We start from the raw sequence: 26,642 nt of genomic DNA, 5'->3' as shown, positions 1-26,642 counted from the left end.
GCAATTTTTCCACTATAGTAAAGTTCCGAGGTCAAAACACTTGCCATAGCTTCTATAATTATTTAGCTTTCCAGTTCCCTAGACATGTTACCTCTCTATCACGAATGAATTCTGGTCATTTTCTCATGTGAGAAGATGAATAAAATGAACAAATTTACCCAAACTGACTGATGAGGCAATGGCAAAAAAGTTGTAGGGATATTTGAAGTACAAATCTTCACAACATAACGATAATTCATGGTCCTTTGGTGGATACTTTTCATTACAAAACAACTACAACAACAAGAAGTTACTTTTCTGAGTCTCAGGTTGGACTACCTAACTTCTAAGGACTCTTCTAACTTTGTGGTTTTCAAGAAACTAGGCATACACAGCATAAGCAATGCTGGACAATTTGTTGTTATAAAATATCTCAGGCTCCACAGAAAGATTATGTAATCCTATAATATTTTGTTACACTGAGATGTACTTTACAACATTTTATGAATGTGTGTGTACGTGTGTGTGTGTGTGTATATGTATGTACATATATATACGTATACGTACACATACACACAGGAAAAAGCTTAATCTAAAATATGATTGTACTTAAGGCACAGTAGTTTAAAAGTTCTATTCTTTCACTAAATGCATACATGTCCATCTTCTACTTAGTTGTCAGACTAATCTTCCTAAAGCACATATCTAGACACATTATTCCCCACCTTCATTCAATAAACTCCATTGACTCCCTAACACTTCCAGTATCAAATATAAAACTCTTTTCTGGCATTCAAATCATTCATAGCTTGGCCCCTTCCTACCTTTCCAGTATTCTTACACCCCCTCTACATGCTGTTATGATACAGGGATAGTGGTTTCTTCGCAGACCCTTCTACTTCCTATTTAAATATTTTCACTGTCTCCTATACCTGAAACACTTTTCCTTCTAGACACTACCTTCCACCTTTCTTCAAGTCCTAGTTAAAATCCCACCTTCAACAAGAAGCCTTGCCTGATCCTGCTTAATGCCAGTGCCTTCTCTTTGTTGATTATCTCCAATTTATCCTGTTATACATCTTGTTTGTAATATAATTGTTTGCGTATTTTGTCCCCCATTCAATTCTGAGCTCCTTGAGAGGAGCAGCTGAGTTTACCTTTCTCACTATGCCCAAGGTTGGAATATAGAAAGAGTAGAATAAATTCTTAATGACTAATGTATCTTTCCACTTCACCTTAGATGAACATATAGATATCTGGATATTCTGATGGAGAACAAGTTTACACAGATGAATATCTATTTAAAAATTACCATGCTGGTGGATTGTATGAACTGCTTCTAACATGTTTTTCCAATAACTTTTCCGTTCCCATGGATTGATAGTTTTTTTCTTTTTAAGCCAACTGTTAAGATCAATATTTCCACATTCCATCACCATATAGATATGGTGGCCAGTGATTTCACTATAAAAAAAATTAAGTTACAATGTTATACTAAATAATGTTATACTAAAATTAAAGTAACTTTGGTTTCTCTCAAAGTTTAAACGTTTTTTGTCTTACTAATCATAAAGTCGAATGATCTTATCACTGTGCTGTTGTAGTTTACTTAAGAAAGCAATTTCATTCCGATAGCTCTCAATGGTTTGAGAGTCTGCTTCTTCCAAATTCACGTATTTTATAGCATATATTTGCTTCTTGTCACTCAAGACTTGAAATACCTGTGAAAAACAGTACACACACAAACACACAAATATCATGTTCTTTTTTTGAAATTATCAAAATTATACTCTCACATCCGCAAGAAAGTCAGACAATTTTTTAATTGAAAGAAATTCTTAATAGAACATTGAATAAAAAAAATGGTGAAGACTTTGTCAGAATGATTATTTTGCCTAAAGGACTGAAAACATACTCAGGTAGCATTGTGAGTGAGAGAGACACAATTGTGTCAAATGAAGGATGAATGAGTTATTAAGTTATTAAGTCAAAATCATAGGACCACAGATTAGGATTAGAACTGTAGAGATGGAAAGGAACTCTGAAGATAGATGATCTAGTCTAGCTTTCTCATTTTACAGAAAAGGAAACTGAGGCCCACAGAGATGAGAAACTTTGATCACCTTTAAGGAACAGAGCTAGGAATTTAAATTTAGATCATTAGGTTCTAAATTCAATACTCTTTCCAGGACACCACACCATCCAGTAAGTAGTGTCCCATTACATAGGAGAATCAACCCTGAGTCATTTAAAGTTCGGTTTCAACCTTACAAATAGGATTAACACAAAGCAATCCAAACAAGCAATTTAATTTCAGAATTCACATTTCATTTTGTTTTGCTTTGCTAATGTCAGTCCAAGAAGCACAAAACATTTTAAAATTCAAGAAAATTCGATCTATTCTGTGTGGAAGGTAGCAGAAACATCAGTTCAGTAGGGACTCTCAGCACTGATCAGAAACACTTTTTTTGTCTCTTACTGATGCCCTACCAACATTCTCTACTGGAATGTATTCAGATCAATTCTCTTCCTTTTCAGCAGATGACTTTGATTAAGACTGAACTCATTTGACACAAGTCACCTTGATTCCTCCTCTTCATCTCAAAATGTCCTTCCACCTCTCTCATTCTAATTCCCTGATGAGAAATAAAACTGGACCTCCTCTGTCAAGGCTAAGCTTTCCACTTGTCTATTTAATCTCTCCCTGATCCTGACAGGTCTCCTCCCCATCTCCATTAATTATCCCTTCTTTTTCCCATGTCTTCCACTTCTCTTTCCAGTGCATCAAATTTGCATAGGTGGCCCCTATCTTAAAAACTACAATACAAGCAATAAAGCTCTCCATTAATCTTGTCTTCCCATCTCTCAACCATTTTACCGCCAAACTGCTCCTTTCTAATGAAACCCCTTTCTCAAATTTCACCAGTGACCTTTTCATCACCAAATTCAATAGCCTTTCCTCAGTTCTTACTTTCCATGACCTCTCTGTAGCAAGCTGTAGCACTCCTTGATGCCTGTGCTTTTTTAGCTGTTAGGATGACATATTTCTCTGCATCTCCTCCTACCAACTTCTCAAGGTTCTATCTTTGGCATCCTTCTTTCTATATTCTTCTCTTCACCCAATGTTGCAACTACCTCCTCTATACAGATGACTCTCATTATCTTAATTTTTAACCCTAACATCTCTCCTGAATCTCAGGTCTATATCTCCACCTAGAAAGTTAGCACGTCAAACTCAATATCCCCAAACAGGACTCTGCATCCTTCTTTCAAAGCCTGGCCCTCCTCCTGACTTACCAATTTCTGATAAAAGTTCTGTTGTTCCTGGCATAAAACCTTATAGGAATCTTTGACTTCTTTTCCTTTAAACTACCAATCTTTTTGATTTTATCTCCAAAATCTCCTTTTCATTCCCCCCTTGCTCAATGCTACCCTAAGATAGGAAACCTTATCTTCTCCAAGTACTGCAACTATTTTCCAATCAGTCTCTATACACTAATATGTTCTGTGCACTATCATGTTAATGCAGAGATCATTCACCAGCTAGTAGGTAGATGGGAAAGACATTGGTGACTTCATGAACAAAGGGGTAAAAATGAAAAAATGAGATGTTCAAGAAAGAGGAAGCTGGTTTGGCTGAAGCACATGGCACTGTAATACTAAACAGGACTAGAAAAGAAGGTTAGAGACCAGAGATCTCTGAACATAAAATTAAAGAACTTGGACTTTATTCTTTATACAATAAGGAGGCATTCGAAGATTGATATAATCAAATTCTATAATGTCATTAAGGCCAATAAGGAGTAGGAATAACAAAAGGTGGCACTTAAGCTGAGAGTTGAAATAAACTATCTCATTGTAAGAGATAGAGGTGGAAAGAGTGTGTAAGGGACAGCCTCCAAAAAGCCAGGGAGATGACAAATGATGTTATGCATGAAGAACAGCAAGAAGACAAATTTGCCTAGATTGCACAGGACATACAAAGGAGTAATGTACAATGAGGTTAGAAAAGTAAGTTGGAACTAAGTTGTGAAGGGTTTAAAATGGCAAACAAGGATAGATAATCTATTAAAAACTGCCACTGTAGTACTAATATTACATATGTGTACATATTCATATACACACGCACACACACACACACAATCTCACTGCATCTTAAAGGAAGCAGAGCAGGACAAGTTTTATCTTGAAATGATCAATAACAAGTCTATATCATTTTCTTATCGATCCTATTTACAAGTAATTGATTTTGTCCTATAACAGCTTGTGTCCTGTAACTGCTAAAGTCATGGCTCTTTGTCTCTGAACCTGGTTCAGAGATTCAGCTGGCCTGTAATGGATTAAGTTTAAAAATTCAGTTCTCCTAATAACTGATCTATTCTTGCCTCAAGGAATTTAACTGACTTTTAGGGATGTGTGTGAATGCAAGGGAACTGGGTCTAACATCTTCATACCACAAGCCCTCCTTCAAGGATGTCTGTTCTATTTGCCTGCACCTGGACTCTCAGAAATGAAGGAGAAGGCTTGTTGCTAGCCCCCATGAGCATTACCAAACTTCCAACAAATCATGTTATTTCCTGCACCTCAGCTCTGTAACCAATCATATTGCCCTCTATCCCATGATGTCATCTACTCTGTTTTGTTCTTTGTTCTGTACTCCCCCAAACCTATGTAGGGGGAACTTTCCTTTTGCGTGGGGTCTCTGGCATAAACAGAAGCCACAGACCCATTTATTGGCAGGCAGCATTCCCTTGATATATTACATTATGTTGCTCAGAGAACTGCCTCAGTTTAACTTCTTGTTAAATTTCACTTATGATAATATCCTTTTAAAAGCTGAAGAAACTAGGGTCAAAGAGGTTATGTGATTTATCTAGTCACAAAACTCACAGACTGGAACCTAGGTCATGATTTTAAATCATTTTAAACTGGTTGTAAAGTTGGAACTGCCCTGGAAAGTTCCAATCATCTCAAAAAGTATTTGCAAAGACTCACAGGATCATAGACTTCAGCACTGGAAGGAACTCCAGAGCTCAAGAAGTCCAATTTTCTCATTTTACAGAGGAGAAAAATGAACCCCAAAGAGGTTAAGTGATTTTCCCAGAATCACACATTTAGTGTCTGACACGGTTTTTGAACCCAGGTCTCTCTAATTCCAAGTTCAGCATACCCTATTCATTTTTCACGTTGCCAGTTAAAAGTTAATAAAACATTCTTCAACCGCTACACTCCTAACAATCCAATTCCTCTTCTCTACTCACAACTAACACCTTAGTTCAGGCCCTTATTAACACTCACCATGATGGGGTGCTTGGACCCCAATTCTAAAATCACATTTTCTCTTAAAAAATCACATTTCTCTCTAACCTCAAAACACTATCTCAGGCAGTCTCCCTTCAGCTCAAGGACAGCCTGACCCAGCAAGAACCATTATCTCCCTTCCTGCCATAGTAGCAAGTTGCACCTATAGAATTTATCACTTAGAGCCAGCTGCATACTGACTAAACTAGCTGTGCACTGGGTCATAGCAACATTTACTACTCACTGACCAATCATATGTATCTTCTGCTTAGATGTATGTGTACTCCCTTCCCATTAATCTTGTCTAACAAGACATTAATGAGAGAAGCCTGATTTTTTCTGGTCAACCCTGACCATTAGTTGACAGTGATGTTTCAGGCCTAAAACCACACCTCCATGTAGCCCCACCTTGGGCTATTTCCTGATGAAGTTTGGGTAAAATACCTGCACAGTAGATACCAAAAGTGCATGTTCCTTTAAGAACTTACCACTCCTTAACCACTTCCTAATCACACCCCAAAACACCTGGTTAGCGTATTTGGCACACATCTTACTATAGAATAATCTATATAAACTTTACCTATAACTCTTTTAAATTGCAGATTCCCTAAGAACTCTTGTCCACTGAAAAGCTTAATAATAAATAATAATTTATTATAAATAATATGTAATTATACATAATTAATGTTATATATTACATATAATAAAATAATAATATATAATATAATAATATTACATAAATAATTTAAAAAAATTTTTTTGCCTACTTAAGATTGCTTGAGTCCAGTAAATTCTTTCCAGACTAGGTTGACAGGGATCTCCAATGGTTCCTGCACCTTTCTTGATCCTCAACAACCAGACTACTGAAACAAACTCTTTAATTAATTGGTCTCTTTCAACTCTAATCTATGCTCCACTCAGCTGCCAAAATGATTTTTCTTAGAGGCAGCTGGTAGTATAGTGAATAAAGTGCTGGGCCTAGAGTCAGGAAGATATAAATTAAAATCTGGCCTCAAACACTTACTAGTTGTGTGATGTTGGGCAAGTCATTTAACCTATTTACCTCAGTTTACTCAACTGTAAAATGGGGATTACAACAGCACCTACACTGCAGGAGTTGTGAGGATCAACTGAGACACTTGTTTAAAAAAAAAGTAAGCACAGCACAGTACCTTGCCTGTAGGAAGTATAGAAATGAGAATTTTCCCCCTTCTTTCCCTCTCTTTAAGTACAGATCTGACTATACCATGATGTTACTTAATAAACTCTAGTGGTTCCCTACTGTTTCTAGGATATAACATAAACAACTCAATTTGACTTTTAAAGTCTTTCATAACTTAGCCCCAATGTATCTTTCCAGCTTCTTTATACATTATATCCCTTCCTGAATTCATCTGGCTAAACTGTCTTTCTTGCTACTTCCTATACATGCATGCCATCCATCAACCATGCCAGGAATGCTATTTTTGTCCTCCCCTCTGCCTCACAGAATCCCTCATTTCCTTCAAGATGCAGCTCCAGTACCACTTTATACACAAAGACTTTCTTGATTTCTCAAAAACTACAATGTACATAGCTCTTGAAGGTTTGCAAAGCACTTTACTTCTCACAACAACTCCATGAGATAGGCTGGATTATTACTAATTCCATGTTAATGATAGGGTTCAGACTCTGGGAACCTCCTTGAACTCCCCCTGAATCCTCCCATTTAACCTGGCCTTTCATACTCAAATCTGTTGCCCTCAGTCTAGCCCAGCCTTCCATTGTCTGTTACCTCTTCATTGCCCCAACTGCTTCCCACCCAAGCCCTACATGGTCTGATACCTCCCAATTGCCTCCAACTGTTTCCCACCCTTGATTACATTACTAGTTACCCCAATCTCATCAAGATCCTCCTTAGACTCTCCTCCCAGACCTCTAGACCACCTCCAGATCTTTCCCAGGGACTTAAGTTCCATGTCCCCTCCATGAAGGCACTCAGATTCAATCCAGCTCTGACTGTCTAGCTGAGATGGTATCTGGCCTTCTTGGAACAAGCGTTACAAATGCTTAGGCTCCTTAAGAGTCAACCCAGTATGGTGAATCTTTAATAAACTTTGTTTTTCTTTGGCTTTAAAAAGGTTTGTGTCAAATTCATTCGAGCAGGAACCCAGCATGTCGGTGCTGTCGGGGTCCCAACACCTGAACCTCAGCATTTAGACAGGAAACTGGGGCTGAGAGGGTAAGTCATGAAGTATGTGCCTGAGGAAGGATTTGAACTCAGGTTCTCCCTGCTAACCAGTTGTCTAACTTCCCATATTTAAGCACCTTATATTCATTTTGTGTTTATTCCATATATACTTCTATATGTACATGTTTATCTCTCTCAAATAGATTTTAAGTTCCTGGAGAGCAGCCAGTTGGGTAACAAACATTTAACAAGTGTTTATTATGTGCCAGACTCTGTGCTAAGTGCTGGGGATATGAAGAAAGGCATTAACAGCCCCTTGCCCTAGGGGAATTCACATTCCAATAGGTGAGACAACGTACCAAAGACTATGTATACACAAGATAAACAGAGTAGAAGGAGAGTTGGTTGTTGTCCTTCCTCTTCCAAAGAGGACCAAAATGACATCACCATTGTAAAGTGAAATTTCAGTGTGCCCAACTGTATCTGATCAGCCCAATACGAGCTCAGAATGCTCTACCACAGGCTGGACACAGAGAGTCAGTGTGAATATTTGGGGTGAATATCCCAAATTTGCACATCCTGCATTTACTTTGTGCTGTCTCAATTCTGCTTTGCCCAAAGAGCACAGCACCCTTTCTGATGTGGGCACACCATGCTGAGCGGTCCTGTGCCAGTGTCTCCCACGTTACACAGTCAAATCCAAAGTTCTTGAGAGAGACCTTGAGAGTGTCCTTGTATCTCTTCTTCTGGCCACCATGTGATTACCTGCCCCATGCACATTCTCCATAAAATAGTCTTTTTGGCAAGCGTATATTTTGCATTCAAACAATGTGGCCAGCACATTGGAGTTGTGCTCTCTGAAGCATAATTTGAATACTTGGCAGTTCAGCTCGATCAGGGACTTCAGTGTCTGGTACCTTATCATGCCAGGTGATTTTCATACTCTTCTTAAGACAGTTCAAATGGAAGCTATTCAGTTTCCTGGCATGGCGCTAGTAGACTGTCCATGTTTCACAAGCATATAACAATGAGGTCAGCTCTGTAGACCTTCATTTTGGTAGTCAGTCTAATACCTCTTCTCCCCCAAACTTTTCTTCAGAGCCTCCCAAACACTGAGCTAGCTCTGGCAATGTGTGCATCAACCTCATTGTCAATGTGTACATCCCTGGAAAGTACACTACCAAGGTAAGTAAACTTATCCACAGCATTCAAAACTTCTCCACTTGTTGTAACTGATGGTTCCACATACTGATGGTGTGGTAGTGGCTGATGAAGCACCTATGTTTTTTTAATCTTAATTATTAGGTCAAAATTAGTATAGGCAGCAGAGAGTTGATCCATACTTTGTTGCATCTCAGCTTCAGAGGTTGCACTGAGTGCACGATCATCTGCAAACAGAAAATTGTGCACCAACACTCTCTCCACTTTGGTCTTGGCTTGTAACCTTTTCAAATTGAAGAACCTGCCATCAGTACGGTAGCTGACCTTGATGACCTGTGTTCATCCTCATTGAAAGCATTTGTCAACATAGCTGAAAACATCAAGCTAAAAAAGCATGGGAGCAAGCACACAGCCCTGTTTCACTCCATTGGTGACTGGGAAGGCACAAGAGCTTTGTCCATTATCCAGAACCCAGGCAAACATACCATCATGAAATTGATGTACAATATTGATGAACTTCTCCGGGCAACCAAATTTTGACATAATTTTCCATAAGCCCTCGTGACTAATAGTGTCAAAGGCCGTGGTCAGATCTACAAATGTTGTGTACAGACCTTTGTTCTGCTCCTGGCATTCCTCCTGGAGTTGTCAGGCAGCAAACATCATATTGACTGTTCCTCAACCCTTTCTGAAGCCACGCTGGCTCTCAGGTATATGCCCATCTTCCAGGTGAAGGATGAGCCTATTAAGAATTTTGCCAGCAATGACTAAGAGAGAGATCCCCCTGTGACTGTCGCAGGACAATCTATTGCCTTTATCCTTATAGAGATACCTTTATAGAGGAATTCACATTCCAGTGGGTGAGACAACATACCAACTATGTATACACAAGACAAACAGAGTAGAAGGAGAGTAATCTCACAACAAAGGTACAGGCAGTAGAAGAAACCAAGAAAGGCCTTTAGTCTTAGTATCCTCAGTGCCTCATCTCCAGCACAGTCCTTCTAGCACACAACAAGCATTAGTAAAAGTTTACTGACTGTTACAGTGTCTGAAATACTGCCAGCAAGAGATTCATTCGCTTTTCACTTCTTCCTTTAAAATGTAGACAATTCTGCTTATTTTAGTCACTTACATTTCCATGTGAATTGGTTAATGGATTGCTTTTACACTGACACCTAGTTAGGATCATCTACATAAAGGTGATGAAAATTTTAATGCAAGGTTAATGAACAACATGGGTTAAATAGGAGATTTAGGCAGACAAAGCTGAAAAAAAAAAAAAAGGTGGATATCTGGACAAAATTCTGAAAATTTGAAAATGTACCCTTGAATGGATTCTTGAAAAATTCTACAAAAACTAAATAATAATAAATAAATAAATAACCAAATAATTTATGTTCTGGAAATGTTTTTTAATGCTAAAGATACTTTGTAATGCAAATAATCATTCACTCCCCTAATCTAGTCATTCTTTTATAAAATGAGAACAAACTAGATCTCCTCTAATATCCTTTCCAAATGTAACTCCATGATCCTTATTAAATTTTTAAGTTACATGTCTCAACCTATTACAAAGTAGCTTTTGAACATTTTTACAAGACTTAAAAGGACTCTTAAATTAATTGATAATTATGTCCAGATCTGGAATTATCTCTTTATACATTGGGCTGCGTTTTATCATTTAATTCATGTTTAAACTACTGTTTAGTTAAGTTCTGGCATCATACTATACAGGTGTACCTTTTCTTTTTGAGAGCCTGTTGTAGATAAATCTAAACTGACCAAACAAATTGAATTCAATTCAACATACATTTATAACATGTTTTCTAAATGTAAGGTATTGTGCTACGTGTTGAGTGGGCATACAAAGACTGAAAATTCTCTACCTCCCAGGACCTTAGAATATACAGAGATACATGTACATAAACACAATACCCAATGAGAAAAAAAGAGGCAACATTAATAACTGTGAGGATCAAGAAAGGCTTCTGAGCCCTGAAGAAAGAAAAAGTTTGAAGAGAGGAGATAAGAAATGGGGAGAGAAGGTAGAGAAATGGAGGGGGAAGAGAAGGTAGAGAAGAAAAGTGATAAGCTGAGATCTAGGTGCTTGGATTCCAAACTCAGCGCTTTCTACTGTATCACACACATACTAGCCATATGCAGTATCAAAAGCCAAAATAATGAAATGTACCTTCTTTTAAACTTTGTTCTTTGCTTTTCTATCCCCTAGCAGTCATTTACTATATCATTTATTTGCAACTAATTTTAGTCAAAATTGTTATACTTCATCTATTTTTACCAAGTTATTATTTATATCTTGCATCATTTTTAACATTTAAAATTTCTATCTTGACTCTCCAAATCAAAAATGCCAATATCTTGCTGGAAGAGAAAGTATCAACTACAATGTGTTGCACACAGTAGGGGCTTACCAAATATGACTTGATTTAATTACACATAAAATTTATTACTTACCTTACTTGAACCTCCACTTCCTATCTGCTTTAATATAGAATAAATTCTTCCCTTAACTGAAATGTATTCATTTGAAGAAAATGATCCTGAAATCTGAAGAAAAGGGAAATTAAATAAGTAAATATAGCCTCTAGTAATCTGTATTCACTCAATAAAGTGGAAATCACCTACTTTACGGCAGAATATTAGATTTTGTAAATACAATGACTTTCTTGGCTAAGACCTTTTTAAACAGCTCTATATGCTTCAAAGAGGCAAACAAAATAAGGAACCAAACCCAAATGTCTCTAAAAATCTTTTCTAGCTCTAAAACTTGCAAGACTTTAAATCAGCAGATAAAAAATCTGAGCTATAGATTGACAGATTCACCATAATTTTTTTTTTAAAATCAGAACTGTGACTTCACTGATATGGGGGAACTCCTAGAGTAGAAATTTCTACCAATGCAACCAGACACCTGCTAAGAAATGCATAGTTTTAATAAGCTTCTTGAGACACTGAGAGATTAGAGGACTTGTACAGGGGATCACATAATCAGTACATGTCAGGGACAGGACTGGAACCCAGGTCTTTCAGACTCCAATTCCAGCTTTCTATCCACTAGACCTCACACAATATGTAACTAGTTTGTTTTAATGAACTAATTGTTTTAAAAATAGATCAAAATAAGGAGGAAAGACTAGAGTCAATAAAAACAATTACGTTTTTAGACTTTAGCCACATGGGGATTTCAAGTTGATATAATCCAAATCCAGAATAGATAAAAGTAATGATTGCTTCATTTCTAGAAGTATTCAAGTTATGATTAGATTACTATCAAGAAACTGCAGGAGTGATTGCTATATTGGGAAAGTTAGTCTAGATGAGATCTGCATTTTCATCCTACACTAAGATTCTATGAAAAAAAGGCAAATATCACAGATGGGGGAGGGAGGGAAGAGAATACGCATTTATATAGCACTGTACATTGTGTTAAGTGCTTTGCAAATATTATCTTATTAAATTCATTATACCTGCAAGCTTTGAAATGGAGTAACTGGTGTTTGATGTTGCTGCTGTAAATGGGCAGGTTGGCTGTAAGGAGTAGAAAATTGATGTCCTGGAGGAAAATCATTCTTCACAACCGGAGTTCTAAAACTGATATAAATAATTGTATTGCTAAAAATGTTAACATTTTACATATGGTTTTTAGTTTTCCTATACAAGACAATAAGGTTTTATATGTGGTTTTTACTTTTCCTGTACTAGAAAAATATCATTCCAAACAATGAATGTGAATTTATAATATCAATAGCATCTGAATCAACTTTTATTATTTTGCTGATTATCTGAACAAAGTGTTTACCTGGTTAAATATATGCTATAGTCCCTCAACTATCTGTCCTTGATGGAAAAACAAACATGCTACTGATCTTATCAAATAATACTGAACTATTGTCAAATAGGTCATCACATCATGAGACTCAGGTGAAAACCACATTTATTACAAGAGAAATCAACATGCATGTGGAACCTAAAGAGTTTATAATTCTTATAGAAGTTTGCATATTTATGACAGTACAACAAAAGGAGGAAAAAACAGTAAAGGGAGTTGGCAAGGGTGGGGAAAAGTGCAGTAAAGGTGGGAAAAGGACATAACCCCTCCCAAAGGGGAGGAGCAAGGCATGGCAAAAGCATCATTCTTTTCCAGTGGGAACCATTAGACCAGGACTAGGGAACCTGAGGCCTCAAGGCCGCATGTGGCCCTCCAGGTCCTTAAGTGTGGCCCTTTGACTGAATCCAAACTTAGGACAAATCCCATTAAAATAAATCCCATAAAAGGATTTGCTAGAGGGCCACATGTGGTCTCAAAGCTGCAGGTTCCCCACTCAGAGACTATGTAAATAGGAGGATTCCCTTATCTGCAAAGGACCCCAGCTGCACAAGCAATTTTCCCAGCCTGTCACAGACTGACTGGCACCTATGTTGCCTTCCAAGGACACATAGAGAATTTAGCTTGGGATACAAACAACAAATTATGTCAGCTGGGGAGGGAGAGAAGTAACATGTTCAGGGCCTCATGCATGCTCTGGGTCCAGGGTTTCAAAAAATATGGCAACTCAAAAAGACAAGTTAAGGGGATCCCTTAACACTACCAATTAAGGTATAAACCAACATGGGTTCTTTTATATAAAGACTTGGCCTTGGGAAAGAGCTAAAAAGTTGATTTATTACCTATCAATGTATTTTCTGTTTCAGTATCCTTCTACTATTAGCATTTTAAGAAGTATTCCCATGGCAGGCTATTTCGTCACTTTGGTCTTAATCTTTTAATGTTTTGATATAACATATCGTACAGCATTACCACTGAGCTGAGACAATAGGCATGCTAGGAAAAGTTTATTTTACATAGATGCACATTAAATCCATGGGAGGATAGGCTGGATGATTCCTAATTTCATTTCCAACACTAAGGTACTATGATTCTATGTTTAAAGTAATTCACGAAGATAATCAGTTACAGTGACATGCAACAGAAACCAGAGGGCACTGTGGCACTCAATCTATTCCCAAAGCATGTTTTTTAAAAAGCATGACTATATTTACAAGATTTTGTGGAGTTAGATGTTTTCCTGGCCCACCCCCCCAATTAATATATTGTTTCTTTGCTCACTTTCTTTGAAAAAATTAAGAGAATTACCTCAGCCTGGAAAATTATGTTCTTCAACTATATCTCATGAGTCTAGCCAAAGCTACACAACTTGTACTTAGTAGCCTTCTGTGGGCCATGGACTTAAGTTGTAACTGTACCCCAAACCAATAATAATAGTATTTAACAAGTGACATTTATATAGCTCTTTTAAAATCTACAAAGAATTTTACATACATTTTCTTATTTGAGACTGTGATCCACAATTATTATTATTATTCACATTTTAAAAATGAGAAACCTAAAACTCAGAGAAGTTTTGTTACATATCCAGGGTAACAGAGCTAAATAAATGATAAAGGCAGAATTGAACCTGGATCTCCCTGAAACCATGGAACCCTGAAACCCCTCCATCCCCTATACCAGTTCTTATTCACCCACGGTCAGGTTGTCTTTTTCCATCTGTACTGTCACTACTATAATGGTCATTATGAAGAACCCCACTTTGTCTTAATTATAAGCAACTTGAAAGCAAGAATGTCAGGAACTTTTCTATTCTGTGTACTTGGCACAGTGTTGAACACTCAGAAGATATTCAAATTGAACCACCAGTATAGTACTTATTCCTCTTTCCCATTGAAGGAAAAATTTTAAAAGCTTAAAGTACCAAAAGTATCAATGTGGTTGTGCAAAGCTGTTACAGATCAATCAGAAATAGCTTATCAAATTCCTTAGTCGTTGGTCAGCCCCATCCTTGCTTCCACTAGTACCTTATCTAATTATCATAAAGGAAAAGGCTTTATACCCTTCTATGCTTTGGATATAGATTTTAAAATACACTGAGATGAGAACTCATTAAAAAGATAAATATAAAAGGAAAAGACTTTACCAGGCCATGTAGTCATGTACTGCGCTGCTATTGCTGGGCGTGTTACAAAGAAATTTATTATCAATTTTTTTAGGAGCTGTTATAGGTGAAGACTGTTTTGAAACAGTTAAGCTGGGTTGTTCAAAACTGGAACATTTTTGCTATACCAAAAACAAACAAATTGAAATTTAAAATGATTTCCACATTCAACCCTGTTTACTAAGTTCTATACCTAATCAAAATAGAAAAGAGAAAACAGAAAAAAGAATGCTGAAGCCAAACAAGTGCGTGTGTGGGTGTGGGTGTGGTATGTGTACTATACACTTATACGGTCTTCCAACAGCTATTTTGATCCACTTCTGAAGTCTTGTTAATTTTCTGCTGTTGCTATTCAGTTGTTTTCTGTTGTATCTGACTCTTTATGACCCCATTTGGGGTTTTTTTGGTAAAGACAATGGAGTGGTTTGTCATTTCCTTCTCTAGCTCATTTTACAGATGAGGAAACTGAGGCAAACAGGATTAAGTGACTTGCCAGAGTCACACAGCTAGTGTCTTGGGGCTGGGTTTTTTAATGCAGAAAGATGAATCTTCCTGACTCCAGACCCAGGATTCAATCCACTAAGCCTTCTAGCCGCTCCTATTTTTCTACTCTTAACTGTAAGAGTCAATTGAAACTTCATTTCCCAGTAATATAGGACCACATGTATCCCAACAAGATATTGGCACTTTCAAGTCTCAATAATCTGTTCCTAAAAACTTCAACATTCTAGCCAAAAGTGATATGTTTACTATCTTTACATTTTTAAAGATTTCCCAAAATACATAACACCATTAATTACAGAGCAAAAATTCTGACTGTTCAATATACCTTTACTTTTTAATTATCAATGCCATTAAGTATGATATATCAACAAAAGAAATCTCAAATGCAATGTTATGGCATTTTTAAAATAGTTTTCTAAACAAAGACCGTCTTTCAGAATTATACATTTGTTTTACTTAACAGGAATAGTTATGTCCAATAGACAAGAAAGTTACCTCTGATAAGGTATATCGGTTTGCCTCTGGAATCTGCCACTGATTAGAAGATGCAACAGGATTTTGGTTTGAGGACTCTGATTTTCTGTTACTACTACTGAAATCTGATTGTTGAAGGATTTGATTATTTTCTGGTGCCTTTGGTTCTTGATACTGCATTTTGTTTTCTGAAAATTGTATTAATATACAATGTTTATATAAACAACTCTATAATAAAATCTCAACATTAACAAGATGTTACCAAAACTACTTCTATCTTGTGCACAAGTGTCTCTTGCTCTAAAAATCTACAGTATGCCTTTGGCAGGCCATCTTGTAAAAGATTAAGTCCTTCTCAAGAGAACTTTCTATTTATTATCACTTTTGATTTGAATACATCCAATAAGTTATTAAAAATTTAAATATGCAACCATTGTACTATGGAAGAAATACAAATTCTTCATTTTTCATTGCCCTTTAGCTGATTCTGACCCGGACACTACAGAATTCTCTAAGGCAAAGTTTATATAATACCACAAAGAAAAGTCTTAATAAGTATAAGAACAATGATAAATTGTTTAATTAATTTTATCAGCTTAAAATGTTACTTAGTATTTCAGCCTTCAGTAAACCAAGAAACATTAAGCTCTTATTATATGTCAGGCATTATTTTGCCATATGTATAAAACTATGATCACTGATATTCATTCATAAGCATAACCTTGAGATATTGCCAGATCCTCAACTGGCTCCTAAAAATTAAAACATATTAAGTATAGTTTTATTTTATCAGATTCTACTTTCAAATATTGATAATCCACACAATGGCAATATATGAACATTCACAGTCCTATTATGCCAGACAACAGGTTTTACTATAAGATGCTATGGAAAGCAATAAAAATATAAGTAAATTTCTCCCTATATTTCTACTAGATATATCAAATCTGCAGAACACGTTAAGTTCAAACTATGCAAAGCAACTGTATCAAATTAATTGTTTGGTGTCAAGTACCCTTGACCATTTAGTGGCTTTTATTAGGAAAATTTGCATAACCTACAACTTGGGCTGAAAGATCACTCCTAGGACTAACTCACTCTGTAAACTATACACATTGTAGAAGAATCCACAGTGGAAATAAAGAACAGAATTCAACCACATTGATAGGTTTATTTCCTTGGGGAAAAAAAAATACTGGTCAACTATTTTATAGACAGCTTCAGTGTCTCTTGCAACAGGAAGATTCATTAAACAAACTTCATTAGAGTTAAGCATCTATTGTAGTACTTTCTCCATCCTTCCTTTCCTTCAAATTAAGTAACCTTTCATACAAAATTCTCAGTACTTCTCTCTGAGGATATTGTTCAGAGAGTAATTTTTCAGTTGGAAGTGACTCTAGAGGATATCTATTTCAATCTGTACCTGAAAAAAAAATTCCCTACTATAAAATCCTCAAGCAGTTGTCATGCAGTATATATTTGGAAACTTTAGTAATATAGAACCTGTTACCTCCATAGAAAGCCATTTTCCTTTCGGGAAGCTCTAATTATTAGGAAATTCTTATGCAATACTTTTTTTCTGTTCTTACACAATTCTCAACAAATGCCTATTCACCAAGACACAAGAAAGTCAGGGTGGTGAAGGAATACACAAATATCTCCAGATAAAAATTACTCCCTCTATTGGTTATATAATAGCTAATACTCATTTACTTGTTTTAGCCAAGAAAAAAAAATTCTGAGTTTTTTTTGTTTTTTGAAAGCTAAAAACAATGAATTGAAATATTTTAATCTCTACTTTGGATCCCTTACCTTCTTTTTTGGTTGGAAGACAAGATCCTGTTTTATTCCTTAGCGTTACTGTTGAATCAGGAGTAAGCTCTGAACTCTTCTCACCTAATAACTGAAAATCCATGGAGTCGATATTTTCAAGTGTCTATATGAAAAAATTGAAAACCTTCAAAATGCCAACCAAAATAAACTCTTGATAGATTTTAGTAATATCCCTTAGCATTTTTTTCAGCTTTAAAAATATTCAACCAAGGATCAAAAGATCTACTGCCTAGCATTTGTGTATACACCACTTCCCCCCATTTCCTCCCACACACACACACTTACTTGTAAAGTTTCAGTAAAGATAAATTTGTGTTTAACTAGTAATTGTAGATATAGAAAGGCTGATATTGGATAAAATCATTTTTACTGAGACAAGTATATTAGCTATGTAAAAGGAAGAAATTTTGAATGTATATGTGGTCTCATGATCACAAGTTAAAAATATTCTTTTTAGTATTAATGTAACTTTACTCACCCAAAATAATTACATTAATTTGAACATTTCTGTGAATATGACACTAAGTCATTGTTATCCTAAATAGTATGCTTCTAAAATATCACTTATAATTTTCCAGGATTAAAGAGGTCCTTGTCTGAGGTCAAAGATTATCATTAAATACAAAACTATAAAAATTACAAAACTATCAAGGAAGAACTGTTTTCCTTGGCTTTAAATACTACACACCATTTAAGAAGGGGCAGGATATTTTTCTTTCTCTCTCCCTGTGCCTCAATCTCTGTTCAAATTGTGATTCTAGATAGAACATCTAAAAAGGGATGGTTAAAAAAGGACAAGGTCTGGACATTAAGGATTCAAGAGAGACACTTGTTTTTTTCTGTTTCAAATCCCTAGGCAAAATATTACTTTTGTATTCATTCAAATACTTCAGTAGTTCTGTAAACTGATTCCTGTGGATACTCTGTCCTACATACTCATCACAACTTATCCAAGTTTTCTCATGCTCTGTGATTCTTGGTCATGTCTTTTTATAATCCAAACAGGATTTACCTATTACCCTCAAGGCTTTTAACATCATATAAATGCCAGGATAGTGTACAAGTTTCCACACACAAGCAATCTGCCATCTTTTCCAATCACCTATTTCCTGGGTGACAGTACTATTCTGCATTTCACTGCCCATCTGCTGGTTAAGAGTCTCTCTGCTTAACAAAGCTGATTCTTCAAGAAGCCAAGATCTGTTGCTGGGACCACATGGAACCATGTGAGATAATGTCATTTAATATTTTGTAGCAAACTTCAGAATATGGGAAGCAATTAACTTGCAATATCATGACCGGAAAGACTCTAATAAATTAACTTTTTAAGATTTTCATACTTTTATATAAAAACTAAAAATCTGAAATACCTTTGTATTTTTTAACTCATATGAACCACCTTCACTTGGTTCTGGTTTAGGCACAATCAAATCTTGATATTCTGATCCAAGGGTTTGTCTGTTATCCACGAAAGAAAACAACTTTACCAACTATATTAGAAATACATCTCTCACTTTTGTCAAGTACATAACTATGTTACCTAGTATATCCATAACTGTATAAAATAATATATGTCCAATAAGAGCAGTATGTACAGAGTAAAGACCAGTTATTTTAGAATCAGAGGAATTGAGTTCAAATCCCATCCCTGCCACTGACTTACATGATCTTGGGAAGATCACTTAAAAACCTCCCTGGACCTGTTTTCTTATGTGAAAAATGAGATGGCTGGATTATGGCCTACAAGACTCCTGCCAGCTCTAGATATATGACTTAATAATTGTTTCTTTCATTTATTTATTTCCTTTTTTTTTTTTTGCAGGGGGTGGGGGGAAAGAAATACAGTTTGAGTTTCAAGTTGTTTCCTTTTTTCCCTCCCAATCCCTCATTAGAGGTCAACATTTCATGTGAATAGGTATAGATATGTGTGTGTGTATACATACTTATATATGTATACACACATATATGTATGTTATGTGTACATATATGTATATATGAGAGAGAGTTCTTTCTCTGGAGGTGTAGCATTTTCTTTCACAAGTCCTCCAAAGTGGATTTGAATGATCATACTCAGAATAGTTTAGTCACTCAGTTATTCTTTGAACAAAATTGCTATTACTGTATTCAGCATTCTCTTGGTTCTGCTTATTTCACTCTGTATTATTTCATGCAAGTGTTACCATGTTTTTCTAAAACCAACCTGATCATCATTTCTACAACGCTGTAGTATTCCATTATAATCATATACCACAACTTATTCAGCCATTCCCCAATTGATGTGCATCTCCTCAATTTCCAATTCTTTGCTACTACAAAGAGAGCTGCTATAAATATTTTAGAACATGTAGGTTCTTTTCCTTTTGCCCTGATCACCAAGAAATACTTAATAGTGGTATTGCTGGATCAATTTTATTACTCTTTGGACATAATTCCAAAAAGCTCTCCATAATGGCTGGATCAGTTCACAATTTCAACCACAGAGTTTTATTGTTGCAATTTTTCCATATCTGCTCTGGTATGTCATTTCCCCCTTCTATTATGTTAGCCAATCTGAGAAATGTGAGATGATATCTCAAAGTAGTTTTAATTTGCATTTCTCTAATCAATGATTTAGAGCATTTTTCACATAAATATATATATATATTGAACTTGTTCCAAAAACTGCCAATTCATAAACTTTGATCACTGGTCAATTGGGGAATGACTCAGTCTTATAAATTTGACTCAGTCCTCTACACATTTGAGATATGGGACCTTTATGTAAAAACCTGTCTATGAAGATGTTTTCCCCAAATTTTCTACCTTCCTTCTAATCTTGGCTACTAATAAATGCTTAAATAGGACTTTAATAGTAAATACAATTTTAGTCATTACAATTAGTCTATAAGACTTAAGGGTCATTTTAACATCATTCCTTAACATTTAAAAGTAAAAACAATCTTATACAAAAAAAAATTTCTTACCTTTTTGTAAAACTATGCCCAACTGGACCATCTGTCTCCACAGTTCCACGTGGGCTATTTATAAGGTTAACTGGGACCCTTCCAAATGGCCATGACTAGATGTTTTTTGGAAAGATTAAAGTAACTAAGTGTGAAATCAAATAAAATCAAAAGCCCAACCCCTCACAGTCATCACTAGCATGCCACACAAAACATTTTTCAAACTCTTACTGGTTTAAATTTGTTTAATTGCTTCAAGGGATTTCTACTACTTATTTCTGTATCCTGAGGAGGTATGTTCTCCCTAAAGAAAAAGAAAATAACACTGTAATTTTTCAAGTACAATTTCTGTACACTATTACAGTAGATAGGTATCTTCAATAATTCAATTTTCTTACCCATATAAAAATCTGGCCACATTAGATTGTCTTCTGGAATCACAATTAATATTTGTATTCTGTAAATTTCCAAGTGGAGTTTGGAATGACTCTTGAGTGTTTAAAATGGTAACTGCTGTAAACAATTTAAAGAACAGTTTAATTTATATATGTACACAGTTGGCTGTATGTAACTCCTGAATATAATTTATGGTTTTGTCTTTAGCTCCAAATAGTCCCTCCATATATATATATCAGAAACCTAAAAAGAAAAGTGTCCTATTTGTTAAAATTGCTTCCATTAAGTCTCAATGGTGTGTAGTTCAGTCATGTTTAACTTTCTGTGACCCCATTTGGTGTTTTCTTGGCAAAAATACTGAAGTGGTTCGCCATTTCCTTCTTCAGCTCATTTTAAAGATAAGGAAACTGAGATAAACAGGTAAGTGACTTGTCCAAGTCACACAACTAGAGTTTCAGGGAGATGAGTCTTCCTGACTTTGAATTGACATATTATTTCATTTTGAGTCCTCTCCAAATCTGAGATTCATTGTTCTTTCTAGATTAAAGTTTGAAAGTCACTTTTTAAATGTAGTTTCTAAGTGTTCTTATAAAAAACAGTACGAAGATTCCCAAAGCAACAAGCAACATATAATACTAAAAAAAAATAAACAAATAAATCCCAGAATCCTTTATAAGTGCTGATCACAAAAGAACACATATTATGAGATTTACCTGAAAATTTATTTTTTTCCTCCTCTGAAAGCAATTGTTTTTTCTGCAGATTTAAATTCCGTATAGCAATTTCTAACATTTCTTGTGGGACTGCGCCACATTCTAGAGCTTTTTGAAGAAGTTGCTTACTTTTTTTGAAGTTGCCTAACAAGCAATGAAAAATATGAATGAGACTATACCCTCCCTCCTCAAGCATTCACACAAAACACTTGGCTATACACATTTTTTTCTGGCAACCTCCAGTTCTGTCAGTCAGTTCTAGTTTATAACCAGAAAGCAGGAAAATGGATAGTTGGGGTTGAAGTCTCAATCTGATTTCAGAGTGAAAACAGAGAACAGAGGCAAGTGTAAGAGCCAGAAGAAATTAATCAAAACAAGCTATTTATACATTTTTAAGATTTCTATTAAAAAGATTAGAATTTATGAAATACATAAAAAGCATATTCCAGAAATATGTATATTACAGATTATAGTTCAGTCACTTAAGTACTTCATAATAAATTAATTTTCGATTTTAACTCATTTATATATGTTGCTTTGTTAACATGTCTTTTTCTTAAATTGATATATTTCTAACTAGATAAGGTCCTTGAGGATAAAAGCCACCTGAATCATCATTCTCCCTACCCCACACAAACACTCCAGTCCTTAGCATATACTCAATGAATGTAAGCCAATGTACTATCAGTCACAATCATGCTATTAGATGATTTTATTTAAATGTTTTCAAGGAATCTACTTTGTAGTTGGGTTTATTGGAAAGTACAATTAAATCAAAACAAAATCAACCAATAAATGCTATTCAACTCCAGAGTTAGACATGCTGCCAAAACACTTTTCATAATTTGATTTTGCAACAATTTTTTTAAAAAGGTAATTTTTGGAATATCTCATATGTAATACTCTCATAAGCATCCACCAGCCACTTCACAAACACCGGTATAGAGCTAACAATGATAAATGCTTTGCCTTTCTTAAGTGTAGCATAGAAGAACTATTCTTTTCTTCTTTTACTTTCAGATGTGTGATAGCTGAGCTTACCGATGTAGTGTAATAGGTTCAATTAGAGAAATGTTTTGAAAGGGATCACCAAGACCTCAGAGAGTGGTATCCATCTCTGGATATGGTTTAATCCCAAATTCCATTAAAGTAGCAGTAGCAGTACGGCTAATAGTTCTATATATAGCAAGGAAGGGAAGCAAAAACAAAAACAAAAAACCTCTAACAGGTCATGTATAAAAATCATTTGGGCTCATCTATGCTATTGCTGCCCACAAGTCATGCTAGATAATGTTGATTTATTTCTGTAGATAATTCAAGTTCTGAAAAATGTATATGTCTGAGATCACTACTACTTATCACAGTGCCAGGCACAAAGTAGGCACTCCGATAAATGCTGTTGATTGACATTAAATATTAAGGACTGTTTCACAAAGTATTACAAATAACAGTGTAGTTACTTTAAACTAAGGTAGTTACTTTCAACAATAAACTGAAAAGCATCAAAAGTCATTTTAATTATCAGTTTATCAGAGATGTAGAAGATATAAAATGTAGAAGAGTGGTGTCAGACTCCAATAAAAACTAATTCTTGTGGGTCACATATTGACTAAAAAAACAATTTAGCAATCTATATTTCTACTGGTTTTGTTAAATAGTTCCCAGTTATACTGTATTCTGGTTCCTGAGCTTGACACCTTTGATGAGTTTCTACTCTTAAGAAACTCAAATACTAGGTAGGGGGACAAAATAACAAAGAGTAATGCATAACACATCAAAGTATTGATCAAATGTATTTAAAGTGCTGGAAGAATCCCAAGAAGAGAATAATGATTACTGGGTAAGATTAGGGTTAATCTGGAAGGCTACAGAAATTGTCTTGAATGAAGAAAAGAATTGAATTGACAGAAGTATGTGAGTAGTGCTCTAGGCAGGACTAAATAGAAGAAAAAAATCTTTGCATTAAGCATTTCTAATGACACTCTGAATCCAAAATATATAGGGAATTAAACAAAAATATATAACTAGGAACCATTTTCCAATAGATAAGTGGTCAAATGACATTAAGAATTTTCAAAGAAAAATTATAAACTGTCAAAGCTCTTATGGAAAATACTCCAAATCATTAAAAGAAATGCAATTTCAGTTTTCAAAAATTCTGAACTTAAACACCAAATGAGTATTTCCATATAAAAAGGACTAAGATTGTACATGAAAGCGCAATCTCTATTACCTTCTTCAGCTTGCTTTCTTTTAAAGTATATAATAAATTCAACATGCAAGTTTCAAAATTGTCTTCCTTATCTATATTTAATTGAAAAATGTTTAATGACTTTTCCTTTTCTTTTTTTGCCATATTTCTATCTCCATCTCCCCTTCTCAAATGATTAAAATATCTTTTTTATTCTGACTTTAGCGAGAGTAAAAATCGGTACTTCCACATATATTATACACTAGAAAAAGGATTATACTGGAAAATTTTTCTATTATGTACAGCTTACTTTTTAAAAAAAGGATTCTAATAAATTCAACATGTAACTTTTAAAACTGTCCTACTTGTCTGATGTGTGCTCGTGTGTTAAATAACCCTCCTTTTCTTCCCACTTTGCTCTCTTTTTGACAACTCTATTCCTTATCTTTCTTCCCAATTATACCCCCATCCACATTTTTTTAAAAGTAGAAAAATAAATCTTTGTACTAAATACACCTACTCAAGCAAATCAAATCCCCAAATTATTCCTTTCCCAAACTGCTTTATTTTGTAGTTATAAAGATATCATGTCAGGAGGGGAACCGGCTTTTTCATCAGTTCTCATCAAATGTATTTGGGCATTGCATTGATCAGTCTTTCAAAGTTGCTTTCTTTATGAAGTTGCTCCTATATAAATTGTTCTCCTGGTTCTATTAACTTCACTATGAAAAATTCTTTTTAAAATTAAATTTTATTTATTCAATTAACAAGTATTTGTTTTAGTTCTTCCCTCCCACACCACACTGTAAAAAAACAAAAAAAAAGAAAAACAAAAAACTTCACAACAAACAAAAACCTCATAAACAACATGCAGAACGAAGCAAAATAAATTCCCACACTGGTCACATCCAAAAATGTACATCTCATTCTGTGCCATGAGTCCATCATCTGTCTTTGAGTAAGGAGGTAACATTTTTCAACAATACTCTGGCTGGAATCATGGTTGCTCAATGCATTAAGTGGAGATCTTAAGTACTTTAAATTTATTCATCTTTAAAATGTTATTATTGTTTAATTGTTCTTCTGGTACTGCTCTCTTCTCTATTAAGTCATACAAATCTAACCTGGGTTTCTCTGAAATAATGTTTCATCATTTCTCATCGCATATTCCTGAACTATAATTTGCTCAGCCATCCTCAAAATGATATGTACCCTGTTTCCAGTTTTTCTTTTCCACCAAGATGGTGCTAAAGTATTTTTTACACATATGGGTATTTTTTTTCCCTTTGATCTCTCTGGAGTATATGTCTAGTAGTAGTATAGCTGGAGCATTCCAAATTGCTTTCCAAAATAGCTAAACCAATTCACATGTCCATAAACAGTCTATTAAGGTGCCCATTTCCCCAAATCCCCCAAACATTTGTCATTTTTGTGTCAATTTTGCTAATCTGATCAGTGTGAGTATAACTTCAGAGTTGCTTTAATTTACATTTCTCTAATTATTAGTGATTTGAAGGATTTTTTCTTTCATATGGCTATTGAAAGCTTGGATTTCTTCATTTAAGAAGTGCCTGTTCACATCCTTTGACCTCTTATTGGGTATTTATTTCACTCTTCAACAGTTCACACTGTTCCTTCTGGGTTTCTCTGAAACCATCATTTCTTACATATAATACTTCTAGTTCTTTGCTACAACAAAATACCTTTGTGTGTATGAGTTATTTTCCATTTTCTCTAATCTTTCTGGAGTATAGGCCTAGCAGTGAAATTACTGGATCAAAGACGTATAGTTCCAAATTAGCTGGATCAATTCTACTGAGGTACCTGTTTTCCCACAGTCTCTCCAAAAACTGTCATTTTTCCGAATCTTATATGAAATGGAACCTCTGAGTCACTTTAATTTGGAGGTAGTTAAGTGGCACAGTGGCTAGAGCACTGGGCCTGGAGGCAGAAAGATCTGAGTACAAACCCAGTCCGATACACTTACTAGTTGTGCAACTTGGGACAAACCACTTAATCTCTGTCTGCCTCAGTTTCCTTACTTGTAAAATGAGAATAATCATACCTTTCTCCAAGGATTATTGTAAGAATTAAATGTTTGTAAGGTCTTCTGCAACCTTAAAGTACTAAATAAATGCTAGATATTCTTGTTACTTGCTTTTCTGAAATTACTGGTGATTTTTCTATGGCTGTAGACACTTTGTAGTACTTTCTTTGAGAACTGCTTGTCCAAATCATTTAAACATTTATCAATTGGAAAATTACTCTCATTCAATCAATTCCATAGATTTCTTGGAAATGAAACTTTTGTGAGATGTTTGCTGCAAAAAAATTTTCCCAAGTACCTGCTTCTCTTCTAATTTTGACTGTGTTGGTTTTGTTTGTGCAAAAATTTAATTATATGTAATCAAAATTATTCATTTAAATCTTTTGTCATCCTCCTCATCCTTAGTTCATGAACTCTTTGCTCTATATATAGATTTGAAAAGTAATTTCTTATAAGCTCCTCTAATTTGTTTTGGGTGCACTCTTTTATGTCTAAATCATGTTATCTACTTGAAATTTACTGTGGAATATAGTGTAAGATTCTGGTCTACACCTAATTTCTGACAGAAAATGCAAATTAAAACCATTCTAGAATTTTACCTCCCATTCACCAAATTATCAAAGTTATAAAAAATGGAAATAGGGTTGGAGGGGCTGAGGGAATACAGTGGTGTAAAACTGGCAGAACTCTGAACTGGTTCAATCCTCCTGAAAAACAATTTGGAGTCATGCAAGTAAAATTACTGAACTGATTATACCCTTTGATCCAGTGAAATACACTCTAAGGAGGTCAAAGACAGAAAGATATCATACATATCAAAATATGCACAACAGTACTTTCTGGGATAACAAAACAAAAAATTAAAAAGAATGTAGCTAATTAGCGAATGAATAAATTATGGTATACATAAATATAAT

At 35.0% G+C, this 26,642-nt stretch overlaps 1 protein-coding gene across 5 annotated transcripts in view; it reads right to left on the bottom strand.

Moving 5' to 3' along the window:
- Positions 1-26,642, bottom strand: part of TTK (TTK protein kinase) — a 41,249-nt gene that overhangs the window by 6,893 nt on the left and 7,714 nt on the right. For 4 of the 5 annotated variants that reach the window (XM_072642670.1, XM_072642672.1, XM_072642669.1 and 1 more), the window contains 12 exons: positions 21,488-21,631; positions 20,777-20,891; positions 20,610-20,682; positions 20,400-20,494; positions 18,807-18,894; positions 17,416-17,539; positions 15,625-15,791; positions 14,608-14,747; positions 12,103-12,226; positions 11,090-11,182; positions 1,543-1,700; positions 1,292-1,443 (listed from right to left, as the gene is read on the bottom strand). In XM_072642670.1, coding sequence (XP_072498771.1) covers positions 1,292-1,443; positions 1,543-1,700; positions 11,090-11,182; positions 12,103-12,226; positions 14,608-14,747; positions 15,625-15,791; positions 17,416-17,539; positions 18,807-18,894; positions 20,400-20,494; positions 20,610-20,682; positions 20,777-20,891; positions 21,488-21,631 — 1,473 coding nt within the window. The remainder of the gene's footprint in view (positions 1-1,291; positions 1,444-1,542; positions 1,701-11,089; positions 11,183-12,102; positions 12,227-14,607; positions 14,748-15,624; positions 15,792-17,415; positions 17,540-18,806; positions 18,895-20,399; positions 20,495-20,609; positions 20,683-20,776; positions 20,892-21,487; positions 21,632-26,642) is intronic. The other variant, XM_072642673.1, reaches the window with a different exon arrangement.

Source organism: Notamacropus eugenii, chromosome 2 (genome assembly GCF_028372415.1).
Source record: "Notamacropus eugenii isolate mMacEug1 chromosome 2, mMacEug1.pri_v2, whole genome shotgun sequence".
In the NCBI taxonomy this organism is placed as follows: domain Eukaryota; kingdom Metazoa; phylum Chordata; class Mammalia; order Diprotodontia; family Macropodidae; genus Notamacropus; species Notamacropus eugenii.
Note: the sequence above shows the minus strand (reverse complement) of the source record. Positions and strands in the feature narration are given on the sequence as shown.